The sequence below is a fragment of the Puma concolor genome, chromosome E4 (assembly GCF_028749965.1).
Source record: "Puma concolor isolate L17-30 chromosome E4, mPumCon1.1.hap2, whole genome shotgun sequence".
Classification (NCBI taxonomy): domain Eukaryota; kingdom Metazoa; phylum Chordata; class Mammalia; order Carnivora; family Felidae; genus Puma; species Puma concolor.
Window position 1 is genome coordinate 62,309,817 of NC_141683.1, and position 15,234 is coordinate 62,325,050.

At 37.3% G+C, this 15,234-nt stretch overlaps 2 protein-coding genes across 3 annotated transcripts in view; one reads left to right on the forward strand and one right to left on the reverse strand.

The window, feature by feature from the left end:
- The window catches only part of KMO (kynurenine 3-monooxygenase), a 57,699-nt gene extending 54,429 nt beyond the window's left edge, over positions 1 to 3,270 (forward strand). The window contains 4 exon segments of the mRNA XM_086693489.1: positions 696 to 797; positions 889 to 948; positions 2,283 to 2,414; positions 2,417 to 3,270. Coding sequence (XP_086549615.1) covers positions 696 to 797; positions 889 to 948; positions 2,283 to 2,414; positions 2,417 to 2,485 — 363 coding nt within the window. The 3' untranslated portion in view covers positions 2,486 to 3,270.
- OPN3 (opsin 3) overlaps positions 3,099 to 15,234 on the reverse strand; it is a 50,683-nt gene continuing 38,547 nt past the window's right edge. The window contains exons 2-4 of one of the 2 annotated variants that reach the window (XM_025926307.2): positions 12,631 to 12,950; positions 7,576 to 7,827; positions 3,099 to 5,261 (exon numbers count right to left, since the gene is read on the reverse strand). In XM_025926307.2, coding sequence (XP_025782092.1) covers positions 4,998 to 5,261; positions 7,576 to 7,827; positions 12,631 to 12,950 — 836 coding nt within the window. In that variant the 3' untranslated portion in view covers positions 3,099 to 4,997. Of the gene's footprint in view, positions 5,262 to 7,575; positions 7,828 to 12,630; positions 12,951 to 15,234 lie in introns of those variants that run through there. The other variant, XR_015245891.1, reaches the window with a different exon arrangement.

Here is a 15,234-nt window from a genome sequence, read left to right on the forward strand (position 1 = left end):
AAAAATAACAAAAAAAATTATCTCACTTTTTCTTCCCTTCCCCTATGCTTATCTGTTGTGTTTTTCAAATTCTACATGAGTGAAATCATATGATATCTGTCTTTTTCTGACTGACTCATTTTGCTGAGCATAAGACACTCTAGTTCCATCCACATTGTTGCAATTGGCAAGATTTCATTCTTTTTCACTGCCAAGTAGTATTCCATTGTATATATATATATATATATATATATATATATATATAATCTTCTTGTGTCCTTAAAAATGAGACAGCTACAACAGAATATTTGTTCTGAATATGGAGTAAGTCAAGAAAGACATACCTTCAAGGATCTCTTCTTTCCATGAAGAAGATTACAAATTAATCAGGAAACAATGACAATTAGTCAAATCTTTGGTCCCACAGACTATCCCCAGATCTGACTGAACAAGATTTTTGCTGAAATAGAGTTCCCATATTGCCCCCTGAGCAAAATAGAGTTCTATAACATGTTTTGTGCAATTGCTCAACCTTTTCAAGGTAATGTCTTATACTTTTACTGAAAAGGATTGGAAATAACTGCTAAGGAAACAAGAATTTGACTACTTCGTGTCCAGATTTGCAGTGAATAGGAATGAAGTATAATAATAAGTTGTAGTAAATAAATAAAGGCTATTCATTTGAGATATTCGTTAAGACTCTTACATTATTGCAGATGCGAGCACATGTCAACTCGAGGTGGTTCATCTTCCAAAAAACCATGGAGAGATTTCTTCATGCTATTATGCCATCTACCTTTATCCCTCTCTATACCATGGTAAGGTCTGGATTTAAGACATCTCCTCATTTTATTCTTCTGTTTATCCATTAAAGAATCACAAGAATACTTTTTTTAAACTTCCTTATAGGTTGCCTTCTCCAGAATAAGATACCATGAGGCAGTGCTGCGCTGGCATTGGCAGAAAAAGGTCAGAATAAATTGAAGTTCATAGTGGTATGGTTATGATTCTTCAGGCAAATACAGAAATGATGTGATAGACACTAAAAGTTTGCTTCCAAATAAAAACTGTCCTGGGTACACAGAGGGAAAAGTGCCTAATGAACAAAATTACAAAAAGAGAAAGAGAAAGAGGGAGAGAGAGAGAGAGTGAGGGAGTGCTTCTGAAGGGAAGAAATTCAAAAAAGAAACAGATGCTACTATTTCTAAACTTCTTCCTTTATTTTAGCAACATGACTACTTTTATTTAGCAAATTGGCTCTTGCTTCTGAAATACTCTTATGGATTTAATTTCTAAAATTGGACAGAATTGAATCACTTATAAAACACAATCTAATTTCAATGTAATGCCATAGTTTATTTTGGGAAGTTGACCCAGAGATGTCACTAAATAGACATTCAGAATTCTGATCTTCAGATTTGGAAATCTAACAACTTTATTCATTCAACAAATGATTTTATTTAACATGTAGAGACAGAGCTGAGCATGGTGATGAATAAGCAACAGCCCCTCTCCTCATGTAGCTCAGAAGCTGGTGAAGACTGGTGGAGAGGCAGAGCTGCCCTGGAGAAGAATGGGAGTGGCCAGGGTGGGTGGGGATCCATGGGGCTGGAAGGCAGCCCACAGGTGTGAGAATGGCCAGAGATGCAGCTGGGACGGTAAGAAGGACCTCAAGGATTTTGAATATTATATTGAGGGAAGCAGGGAGACCAATGGAGGCTAATAGATTCAGGTGTGGATTTTAGAAAGATTGCTTTGCTGTGTGGAGCCTTGATTGGAAGAAATCTAGATTTATTCTTACAAAGATGAATAAAATAGGATCCCTGCCCTCAGGGAGCCAAAAGACTACTAGGAGAAAGACAGTGACACCAATGAGAATGCAGGAAACTTAGTGCCAAGTCAATTCTCATGGAGACTTTGTGCAGGTTCTGAGCAGTGACTGAGTCATTTGTGGCTTCAGCACAGTACTCTTCTAAAATAACACTCATAACTCTTTTTTTCTAAAGTATGTGGGGTTTTTTTTTTTTCATGGCTATACACAGGGAGACTGCAAAGAACTCTTTATACAGAACACATGGACTCAGTTATTTCTGGGAATGGAGAAAGGACAGAGATAGGAGGAAAGCTCCAAATTCTAGACCTTACTGGTCATTGTAGGCCTTGACCTAGTGGTCATTCAATTAAATTGCTGTTTCAGGTTAAAGAATAAAGAAGAAATTGTATACTCCTTGGTTGTTTAAGAAGGAAGTCTTAAGATTTTAATCTCTGGACAAATGAAATGAGACTTCTTGCTGTTTTTACAGGTGATAAATAAAGGACTCTTTTTCTTTGGAACACTGATAGCCATCGGTAGCACCTACCTACTTATGTGCTCCATGTCATTGAGACCCCTGCACTATGTCAGAAGACCATGGGACTGGCTCACTTACTTCCAGAAAACAGGACCTGTTTTCCTGCAAACTCCATGGAGTCACTAAAAGAAATTCCCAATGTCATTAGCAGGTGACATAAAGGTTCTGAAGTAGCAAATAGTTTAATTTCTTTATAACCAAAACTAAGGATCAAAACCATGTTTCTATCATCATATTTAATTCACTAGTGCAAGATATATGCCAGCTTACAATGAAATTCAGTATAGGATTTCTCTGTGTTCGTTGAAATTATTGGAAAAAAAAAAAAAGAAAAAAAAAAAAACAACCCGAAACCACCAGTTAAAGTTGCAAAAGGCAGTTTTCCTACAACACTACACATAGGTGTGGTCATTCTAAATATAAAAATGCAATGACTAAGATCTCTTTCACTTCTCCAAAAGTAAAACACCAGAGGCCTTGAGGAAGACAGACCACATCCTTTCTTTAAAGGACATAAAGAAGGTCATCATAAGATTGACTCAACACCTAGGACTAAAAATTACAATTTGGCAAACATGTTAAGTTCACTTTTGATCCCCTGGATGGAACTTCTCCAACACAGAACTCAGATTCACGTGCTAAAACTAGAAATGTAAATGAGGAATTTGGGGCACTCTAGAGAGTTACAAAATGAACAAATTTTACTTCACAGTCTTCAAAGGCCAGTATTACCTTTTGAAGATTAAAAAAGGGCCATTAATGCCATACTAAGTGAAGACTAAGAAGAGTTTTATTTACAAATTAAATAATATATACAACAGAGTGGAAAGGAAATAAGGGAAGACAGTTTTCATAGAAATTATTCCATTTAAGACTCCCAGAAGCAGTTTACTAACTTGCTATGGCAGAACCAGCAATAAACTTGATTTTGAAAATTTCATTTAGTGAAAACATTTTCTTTGGTTCTTCCTTCTTCAATAGGCCAACTGAATTACTTAGAAGTCTTTCAAACATGATTATTTATGTAGATGCTCCACTAAGTGGGATAGTCATCTAAGAAATAAAAACTAGGCAATACAATAAAATGATTCAGTTTCTGTTTTACATTGTCAAAGAAATCTTTGAGTTCTAATAATCCATGTTAAGTCTAAACAATGACTTATGGGGAAATGGCCTCTTTACTAACACTGAGCATTGATTGTCCAGTAGACTGATTGAAGAGCAAAAGAGATTAAATAATACACTTTATGAGTACTGTTTTACACTTACTTTCACCCCCTTCAAATTAGGTTTCATTTTTTGCTTGGAACTTCTTTTCTAAACCCAAAACTCTTGGCAAAATTGTGGCAAGTTGTTAAAAAGGATAATCTGGCCAAGTTATGTTTGAAATGAAACAGATGGAGATACCTATCTGCCATCAACACATCCTTCTTCATGTACACCCTCTGATAATGTATGATATCTTAGATGCTATGATTAGCTTGAAATTCACCATCTTTGCTGTGTGCGTTTTAATAACCCTTCGATAGCTTGCTTAGCAGCATATTCATCTGAAACTCATCTTTATCATACTGCATATATGGCAAGTCTTTTGTTTTGGAGGAATCCAGGGCACTGAATTTCTTTGTCACCCTAGAATTGACTCTGATAAATTTTATTGGTCAAACATAGGATGTGACAGTGATTAGGATCCAACACTACAGAAGATTCGAGATTTCCTAGTGATTTCACATGTGTATGATACAAAGTTATTTTTACAGCTATTTTTGAGCTGTAAATACAGCTAAGTATTTTTGAGAAAAACATCTATGTGCCTTGGAAAATAGTGTCATTTAAAAAAATATATTCAAAATGAAAATTTCCAACATGTTAGAAGTTGATGGTGCCAGATGCCCATCTTGTGCCATAAGTGATTTTTCATTGTGGTAAGCACCCATTGAATTAAAACAATTTGTCTTGCTCAGTTGTTTCCAGTGGCCAGAAAGCATATGGGCAATTCATACTTCCTGCTGGGCCACAAAAGTTCTGTTGATATTGTGGGGCCCTAGGGTAGGCTGCCCCAAAATATGCCACAATCGCATAATGATTACTTTGAATTCAAGTTATTAAGAAACAGCAAGTGTATAAAAGATGCTCTGACCTTCCTTTGTTCCCCTGAAAGCAGGAAATCTCTCACGCGAAAGATACCTCCCTGCACCAGAAGGTTAGAGGGACATCTGTATCATCAGAGACAGAGAATTCAGGGCTGAAGAAGTCTACATAAGCAAACCTTGTTACTTTTACTAAATTACTACCCCAGCCCAAATTCTGTTTAGAACTCTGCTAACTGAAGCTCCCAAACATAAGTTTCTTTGTCCTGACAATTCCTTATAGATTTATGTTTCTTTGTCTAAAACGTATGAAAGCTGCATGCCTTGCTCATTTCTTTGGGTCTCAATTTTATTACTTGGCCTCCTTGCACACAGAATTAAACTTTTTTTTCTCCTGTTAATCTGTCTGATGTTAATTTAATTCCTAGACCAGCCAGAAGAATCTTGTAGGGCAGAGGAAAATTTTTCCTCTCCAACAATATTAACATAGAATGAGGATTCCAAAACAGTCCTTATAATGGAAGCCTAAAAGTGGTTTTCAATACAAGGCCTTGTCTTTCATTACCACTATTCCTTCCTATAAAGGACGGACTTGGATTACATCAACTTTTGACACACTGGTTTTGTCACTGTCTTCAACTGACAGTGATTCATCACTGGTGATGATAAAAATGATGGAAGAAGAATTAAAAGTCACTTTTTTCTTTGGCCTGTCCCCATCTTTTTGTGACATCACAATGGGTCTGATCTGCATTTCACTCCCATTGGTTGGTAGGTCCTTAGCAGGCCTCTGGCATCTCAGCAGTCGGAAACATAGCAGTTGCAGAAGGGATCTTCGAAACTGGGCAGGGAAAAAATAAAGTTGAATATTAAGGCCCTTAATCTGGATTAACATTCAATAAAATTAGTTGAGTTTAATTTTGGTTGTTCTTTTTTATTTGTTAGCTTATGTGTGTATGGGGTTAGGTGGCAATGCTCAGATGTACCTAAATAAACCTGGAGTCTTATGTTTTCTATTTATTATAATTCTCATTAACAAAATCATATAGGACTATTATAACCTCTATGGATTCGAGTTTCATGCACCTTCTATGAGGGCAACTAAGTCCATTTCTTTAAGGAAGTTTGAACATCAATGCCTTCCACAAATATTCAGTGAGCACCTACTAGGTGATAGCCACTGTGCTACAATTTGGGAATATTTTAGGGCAGCAAAGAATGACAAGGCCCTTCCTGCAGAGTTTACAGTCTGCTGTCTCACTAATTTTCTGTTAACTAGGAAAAGAATTTTTTTTCTATCAAGATTACAAAGCATTTAGAGAAAAAATACTGCAGTGGAGAATGCTAGCATTCACCAGTGCCCATGATTCTTCCCTCTGTCCTGGACACAATGCTGAACCATAAGTTATTTAATTTAACTTTTATCCCCTTTTTTCAGAGCAAAATACATGGGCTTATTATACATAGGCTTTCACAGATCAGGGAGTAGTAATGAAAATTATGATAACCAGCTACATTGGTTTCTGTCTTCTTTAAACCCCACTTATATACAAGTTAGTATTTAGTTTATACTTACACTCAAAAATATTTGAGACTATTTCTTCATCAAATTACTGTTTATCAGGTTAAGTGCTAAAGATACATCATTATAAGGGTTTAGAATATGTATGCCAAAATATGTTTTCCCACATAAATGGTGAGCTCCTTGAAGATAAGGACTATTGTTTTATGTATTTGTTTGTTTTTGTTTGTTTATTGTATCTTTTAGACTTCTAGTTCAAAGTGTGCTCCTGGGAACCAGAAACATGGGAACCATGTGGAAACTTATCAAAATGCAGAATCTCAGGCACCCAGCATAGCAAATCTGAATATGCACTTTTGTTTTCACAATCTCTCCAGGTGTGGTGTATGCATTTTAAAGTTTTCCAAGAACTAATGTATGACCTATTGGCCCAGAGGAAGAACATAAAAAAACAATTGTTAGGTAATATATTTAAAACGTACTTATTTGCCTGTCGAGGTGGTAGTTCTTAAAATATGGAGGTCTTATACTTCTTCAGAAAATCAGTTATAATCTATCTTGCTAAAAACAATTCACATGTGAACATTCTTAAAAAGTTTTACGAGCAAGTTTCAGGGTTCTCATGACTCTCCTAAAGTCAATTCAAGTAATTCTCAGATTGTAAGGACTCCAAGTTGAAATTCTCTGGGTTCAAGTAAACAGTTAATGAAGGCAACATGAGAAAGAAAGATCAGTGAATACAGATCGAAACCATACGAAAGTAAGAAGAGAGAGGGAGATTTAGCAGTGAATATTATAAGGTTAATTGAAAAAATGCCGTTATTCCAAATTCTTGAGCATTAGTAGCCTGAGTAGTTATTATTATCTGATATTAGTGTGATCTGTTAACTTAAAATTCCAATGGAGTAATTAACTATTATTCATAACTTTTAAATTCTCTGATTTTTAAACTTTGCAACTTAGAGGCTTAGCTTCATAGCAATCATAATGAGGGCTTTCTTAGTTATAACTGACAACCACCAAGTCAAAACCTTTCTACCAAAGAAATAAGCTTCCCATTAGATCTAGAGGAGTTTCTGAAGCCAGATTAATTTGAGCTACACACTGGCCATGGTACATGAATAATAACCCAACTAATTGTTAATAGTATCTGTAACCCCAAGTGGGGAGCTATGTGTGTAGATTTTGGTATTCAAGCAAACAAGATTGGAATCCAGGCACCAATAATTCCTGGATCAGGCAAGTCATTTAACTTCTTTGACCTATGTTATAATTTATAAATAAAGTAAGGAATAGTATTGGTGCCTGTCTCATGGTGTTTTGTAAAAATAATGGGTAACCTCCATAGTACTATAAGAATTTTAAATGAATTTTAACTTTGAACATAAAATGTTTTCTGATAAATGTTAATTTCAATAGATTTTTACTTAAGATCTATTGGTAGATCTTAGAATTTTTACTATTTTCTTTGGGAATATCTTACATTTCTTCCTGAACACTTTAGTTTCCTCTAAAATTCTTGATTTAGGTTTTTATCACTGAAGCTCTTCTGAATAACCTCTATAAAAATATTATATTTCCAACAGTCACATATGTATAGTGAAAACAATGAGTTTATTATTATTATACTTACCTTTCTTATCATGAAGATATAAATAACTGGATTATATACAGTACTTGATTTAGCAAAGAGATATGAAACAATTGAGACTGTTGGAGTGACCAGGTGTCCATAACCATTAACCACCAAGAAACAGATCACGATATAAGGCATCCAAAAGATCAGGAAGGTAGATATCATTAAAAAGCACATTTTGGCCACTTTCTTTTCATATCTTAAAATCTTAATCACTTGAATTGTCTGAAGATCTTCAACACAACGAAGCTGCAGAAAGAAGAAAGAAAAGGTTGAAAATGAAAGAATCCTTTTCTTATGCTGTTTCAATAATAGATATGCAGACAACAAACCATAATGCTCCACTTCTCAAACCAGGCAGAAAGCATGTGATGTCAGTTGTGCCTGGTTAAGCTAGTCTCGATGAAACTTAATTGCCAGATGAATTCTTACTGCAAGCTATGGTGACTTCCAACTCCGAGCCAATGACTATACTACAAAGTGGGATCTGATGGGGACCTTGCTTATGCTTGGTTTCATCAGGACTCAGGTGCAGAGAATGCTTGTAGCCATATCCGTGTAAACTCAGCATATCTGATCTTAATTTATCCCCAGTAAAGGCACTGAGGAACAATGGTCTACAGTCTGAAAGTCGTTCAGGTTTCTTAAAGTTTCCTTAGAAGTTCCTTTTATTGTTATTATAAATGTATTTTTAGGGGGTGGGGGATAATATTCCTCTACACCAAAATCATGTTTTGAATAAAATAGTTTTTTCTGACCATTCTAAAAGGCTAATTTTGCTACAAAAATACAAATTTTTTTTTAAATTTAAAAAAGGTATTGTACATACTGTTTATACTTCATATATAATTTTAAACTGGGAAATTTATTGCATTTCAACAAATGTTCCTTTTGAACAACAAATGTTCAAAAGGTGTTACTTTTATTCTAGCATTGTCATAAAAATTAAGGAAAAAAATTCCAAATAAATCAGAACATGTGCTTATAGTATTTAAGAGTATATTTGAATTGATGTAGCTAAATTATTTATACTATCTAAAATTATATTTAGGAAACTATATTAGTAGAAACACATATTCATATCCACAGAAAATGGAAGGGTTAATGGGTGATTAAAGTGATTGAGTTTTTTAAGAGTAGAGGGAATGTGTAGGAGTGGGCGTGGTTGTCAAATGTCTGATACCATTATTTTCTGTGTGTGCAATTCTATTTAAATTTTTTTCATGTTTTGTTTTATTTTTTGAGAGACAGAGAGAGACAGAGTGCAAGCAGGGGAGGGGCAGAGAGAGAGGGAGACACAGAATCAAAAGCAGGTTCCAGGCTCTGAGCTGTCAGCACAGATCCCAGCGTGGGGCTTGAACCCACAAATACAAGATCATGACCTGAGCCAAAGTTGGACGCTCAACCAACTAAGCCACCCAGGTGCCCCATGTGCAATTCTATTTTAAAAGAAACTATTTTATTTAATATGATAGGATATTATTCTATTTTCACAACAGCATTTTTTGGGGGGTGGGTGGGAGATTTCCCCCCAAAGTTTTTAAGAAGGTTGTGGAGTTCTAGTAAAAGCTCTGGATTTGGAATTAGTTCTGGGTCCATATCCCAGATCCACCACTTTTGCCCTCTGTGTGACATTAAGCAATCAATTACTTCCTCTGAGAATCAAGACTAAAGGACATTCAAATGAATAACCTATTAGAGTTAACAGAAGTTGGGTCCCACTTCCATACATATGACTTTGTGGGATTGTTCTCAAGATTATTTGTTTACATTGGAATTATATTTGAAACTAATATACTTCTATGGATTTGTACTTTTATGATACTATAGGATATTAGGAATCATGAGTTTTGGCTCCTCAAAGTTTCAACTAACAAGTAATAAGATGACAGTTCAATCATCCATCCCCAATTCCCCACCACCTAGGGACCCACAGACTCATCTCTACCTTTTCTGGGTAATTCAGTCCCCATCCTCTTACCATTTTTCAAAGCAGAGCCCGCATTTATCATCTTGGGATTACATGTATGCTGCAGAAGTTAATTTAAGGAAAATATTGGGCTATACTTTCACAGTTCCTCTTTGGCATAAGGATATGATTCTAATGTTTTGGATTATTTGGGTTTGTATATGTGAATATACAAACATATTGACATATTTGACATATTGACATATTTGAATATGTCCATGATTATTTTTCATTTATCTCTTTTTTTACCTCTCTGTTTTATCATTATCTATTCTTTCACTCTATTCTTTCAATATTTTCCAAATAAAGAGCTCTAGTTCATGTCTCGCCCTATTTGTTCAATCATTTGAGTGTATTTTTCAAAACTGTTGTGGATGAAGCAAAAGCACATGCACAGTTGAATTTGTCCTGAAGGATGAACCACTTAAGACGATTCCCCATGTAGTTCCAGTAAAAGTGTTCTCTCCCTACACAAATAGTGCTTATTGATCCAGACACCTGCAGATTTTCAACAACTTCACTGTGAGTCCTCATTCTTATGTGAGAAGCTATTTCTCCATCACTGCTATGCATCACACCTCTGGATGAGGAAATAGAGGTGATTATGGTGCCAGGTTCTGAGTGGAGAATATTGCTGTCTAGAGTCAAATCTCTTTACCCTTGTACCACTTCTCCTTCCTATGAACACTGCCTGTAGCTCATTCCAAAAATAGTCTTTGATCAACTATTGTTTGAAAGTATTGTTCCAGCTATAGGTGAAAACTTAAAGACTGGGTCTCTGCTTTTAAGGAATTCACTGTATGCTGAGGGTGACAGCACACATGTTACTTCCGTAGGTGATACATGCCATGGAGGAGGTGACCAGAGAGGGATATGGGAACACACAAGATGGGTAACTGATTCAGATTGGGTAAGGGCTAGAAGATCCTGAGCTCAGACTTCTGAGGTGAGTAGGAGGCAGCCAAGTAAGGTGGGACAGAATGTTCCAGGGAAAGGAAACGTGTCAAGGCAAAGAGGTAAAAGAACCCATGTTAAGTTCTGGGAACAAGAAATACTGCACTTGGCTGGAGCCTGAGGTAGCAAGAGGGAAGGCATATTAAGAAATAAAGCTGGACATGCAGATAAGAGATGGCCTTGCAGGACCCTGGTAGTCATACTCAGGGGCTTTATATTTTTAAATCATGAAGGTAGGGGAACCTCTAAAGGATTTTAAGCTGGGAAATGACTTGAGAAAATTTGTATTTGAGAACAACTACTCTAATGGAAGTGTATAGAAAATGGATTAGATGAAAGCAAGAATAAAGGAAGAAAAACTAGGGCCCCTTTGAATTGAGTCTGTGGCAATAGGAGAAGGGATAAGGGACATATGGAAAAATATTTGAGGTTGAATAGATGAAATCGATAATTGATTGGGTGTAGAGGAGACCTGGATGAGGAATAGTCCAAGATTTACTCTATTATTTTTGGCTGAGGAATAATGACCATTTACTGAGAAAGGGAATGTGGAAGCAGCAGATCTAGGGGGAGGGATGACCAATTCGTCTTCACACACATAGAATCTGATGAGTCTGGGGGCTATTCCAGTGGAGGTGTGCAATAGGCAACTGACTATGGGATCTGACAGAGGTCAGAAGAACATCCTGGGTCAGAAATAGAGATTCCAAAGTCACCAAGCTATTGTTAGAAGGAGAAATCCTAAGAGCATATGAGATGCCGAAGGCCAGTGTGTAGTATGAGAAGAGGGCTAAACACAGAATGCAGGTAGGCCTATGGGAAACAGCCCTTGGCAGAGACCTAAGAAGATGGTCCGGAGTCAACAATAACTATAGGAGAGAATGGGGTTCTAGTGGAGGAGAAACCATAGTTCGGTGGAAGTTGTCAATAACATCACAAGTGTTAAATGCCACGGATGCCAGGAAAAAAATAGAAATGTGCCCATTGGAACTAACATTTAGTATATTATCAATTACCTCAATGAGGGCTGTTTCTGTGACAGTGTGATCAAGGAAGGAGACCAATTTGCAACGGGTTAAGGAATAACGACTAGCTGAATGTAAACTACAAACTCTTTGATACAGGAGCTATAAATTACACAGTGTTGTATTCTCAGTGCTTAGTAAATATCTTAGCTTGAGCTCCCCTAACAATATACCCTAGACTGAGTGGCTTAGACAACAGAAATGTATTTCTCACAAATATGCAGGCTGAGACGTTCAAGGTCAATGTGCCAGCATGGTGGGTTTCATTATGGGACCTCTTTTCTCAGCTCAGAGATGGCTACCTTCTCAATGTGTTCTCATATGGTAGAAAGAGAGATGGACAGAAGGGTGGAGAGATGGAGGGAGGAAGGGAGAGAGAGACAGAGAGACAGAGAACCAGCCACTGGTTATGATTTAAAGTGATGTATGTCAAGGCAAAGAGGTTTTATCTTTTTCTTTCTTTCTTTTTTTTCTTTTTTAATAAAACGTGAAAGCTAGAGGGGATTATCAAGATGAGCAGGAGACTGATGAGCAGGAGTTCTGAGGAAAGAAGACACAGAACAGGAAGACACAGTGAGTGAGTAAGGAAAACATACATGGGTAAAGTAGGAGACTGGCATATGGAGTGTGCCCCATACTGTCACTTCAGACTCCTTGCTAGCACCCAACAGGAACCCTGCTGGCAGTCAGTTCTTATGCTTTATGATTCAAAAGTGATTTCCAGAAAAAAATATCTGTACTATTCTCTAGTGGGTTTATGTGACCTTTGAATGAATAAAATGATAGGAAGTGTGGAATTTCCTTGGTTAGAGTTCTTGAAGTCTACGAGTGCTGGAGAATGCAGGTGTTCTTCATTGTTGTTGATTTTGTCTGTCTAGAACCCCTTTCCTTCCTCTTTGTGGTTTAGAGAGTGGCGTATATAGAGTAGATGTCATTCCTCATGGGTCTTTTAGCGTGCACAATTATATCAAGTGGGAAGTCCGGTAGAGCTGTTTTAGCTGCAGACAACCACTGTTCATGTAGGAAGAGTTTGACTGTTTTCCACACAGAATTTTCCACCCTGGACATAGTTTAGGGGAGGGACATTTGAAGTCTTCAACTCACCATGCGAACGGAATACAGAATATGGCCATAGCAATGGGCTATGACGCCCACAGGCACCACCAGGCAGCCAAGAAATAAGAAAAGCACAAAGGAGGAGTCATTGGCGTCCTTGGATTTCCAGTCCACAGAGCAGCCTAGTCCGTGTACATCCAGGATGTACCTGTTCCAGCCCAGCAGAGGTGCTCCAGACCATGCCAGTGAGTACAGCCAGATGTAGGTAATGGCCCTCCAGGCCCAGGAAAAATTGATCACTCTGGCATGGACCACGCGAATATAACGTTCATAGGCCAGCACAGTTAGGGTGGTAATGGAAACAGTCCCTGAAAGAAGAGAAAGTGGGACAGTGTAACATGGAGCAGGGGAAGACAGACATAACAGACAATTCATTGCCTACTGGAGACACATTACAGAGTATATGGAACCAACAACGGCTCTAAAAGCTGACATATCTAAGAGGAATAATGCCTCACAGTCTCCAGGAAATTTGATTGGACACATATTTACCCAGAGAAGAAAACAAATGGTGTGTGGATTGCAGCAGGACAAAAAAGCCCTAAAACCAGCTCCGCCCCAATGATACAGGTATTGTGTTATACTTCCTGCCAAAGAGAAACTCTGAAGAGAGTCGGGGAGAGTCACTGAGTGTCTCACTTGACTTTACCTTTTCTCAGTTGTGTCTGACTCAGGATTGAAGATAAAATTAAAGTGGGCTTCACAAGGATGAACTGGCCCAAGTTATGGTACAAGTATTCAGGGAGCTGCATTAACCTTCCTGCTAGCAGATATCAGCCTATGAACTATTCTCCTGCAAGACTGCTAACAAGGGAGTGAAGCCTTCTGTGTTCCCACGGTCTTCATTTATACCTCCGTTTTGCAACAGATACATGAAAACAATATTATTTATGTCTCTGCCTCTTCCCAAAGAGTGATTTATACATTCAGTAAGCTCCTACTGAGCACCTACCACGTGCCAGTCACTTTGCCAACACTGGAGGTTTAGAAGTGACAGAAAAGTGGAAATCTAGGTGCTTAGAAGGAATCCAGTTGTGTAAATAACAGTGAGATGGCAGGAGGTGTAAAGGCTACAATTCCCATACAGTGTCCTGTGGGAGTCACAGAACAGGGGGCCTTTGTCAACCAGGCAGGAGAGGCACATTCCAGGAAGAATTAAGAATTACGTACTGGAGCATAGAGACCATTTAAGGGTCTAAACCAGATGAGAGAATACAGAGGTGCCAGGGCTCAGAGCATACCGAGGAGAGAAAAGGTTAAAAGGAGCAGATGAGACCATACATAATGAGAAAGACTTTCAATTTCTTGATAAGAGTTTTTGTTTCTTTTTTTTTGGTTCTTAAAAAACAAAAACAAAAAAACTTTTCCTGTATAAAATAGTAAATTATAAAATCTGTTACTCCATCATGTGTTTTTTAAGTGTGAAGTAACAACAGTTAAGTTCTCCTTTTCCTCCTCCTTCTCTTCTTTCCTCTGAAAGGGCACTCATTCCTGCAGTGGTAGAGAATTCCAATCCTAGTTCAATGTATGGAGATCAGCTTGAAGGCCATTTCAGTAGTCCAGGGGCCCGAATTAGAGTACCTTTAAAGGTATGAACAGCAAAGTCTAGCTGCCAGAAACAATTGGTGATTGGTATCAACAGAACCCATTGGTTTATTGAATGTGAAGAGAAAGGGGAAAAAAGGAGTCAAGAATAACTCGAGAGATTTATAACCTGCGTGATGATTTGAGGGTGATTACATTAACAGAGGTCAAAACTACCAGGTGTGATGAGCAGATATAGGGGAGAAGATGAAATGTGAGCTCCCTAGAACACAACCAGCATAAATATTTGTTGAATGAGTGAATCAAGAGGGGTTGTATGAAAATGGTCCTAATGGAGAATGAAAATAAGACCTGTCTCAGGTAAGTAGGGAGAAGTGGGCAGGGAGTGGTGGTGGCGAGCTTCAAGAAGCCTGGAGTGATCCTAGCTCTGTGACATTGGCAATTCATACAATCTCTTTAAGTTAGTTTTGTTTTGGTACTCATATAATTGAAAAGCTCTTGACATCATCAAATTTTGTGACTATGCATCTATAAAGGTATGAAGGGAAGAGGTCCTAGACTCAGAAAGCCATTGTCAGACCACAGTTAATATCCATTTATACTGACAGGTTTGTTATTGTGGGGAGGACAGCATCCCAGTGTCTGATACCTGTGATGTTTAATAAATGTTCATTGAATAAATGAGTGAACGTTTAGTAAATACGCAAGTGACTGGAAGAATAAGACTGGGTTTTGTCATATGGTAGAGGAAATATTTCAGGAAGTAGTGTTATAATCATAAATAATGAAGTTCAGATTATGTTAAGTAATTCTGGACACAAGGAAAATACCAAGTTAGATATTCTGCCTTCTGAACTAAGAGTCAACTTTCACCTCATTAAATTTTTACGTGAAGAGTGATACCATCTTTTCTTTAACTGACCACATTCCCAGAAGGTAACCAAAACCCTAAAGATAGTGACATAATAAGACTCTCATGAAATATTGATGGTTTTATTTAGTTTACAAACTTTCTTATCAAATATAATGGTATTTAATTATATAATT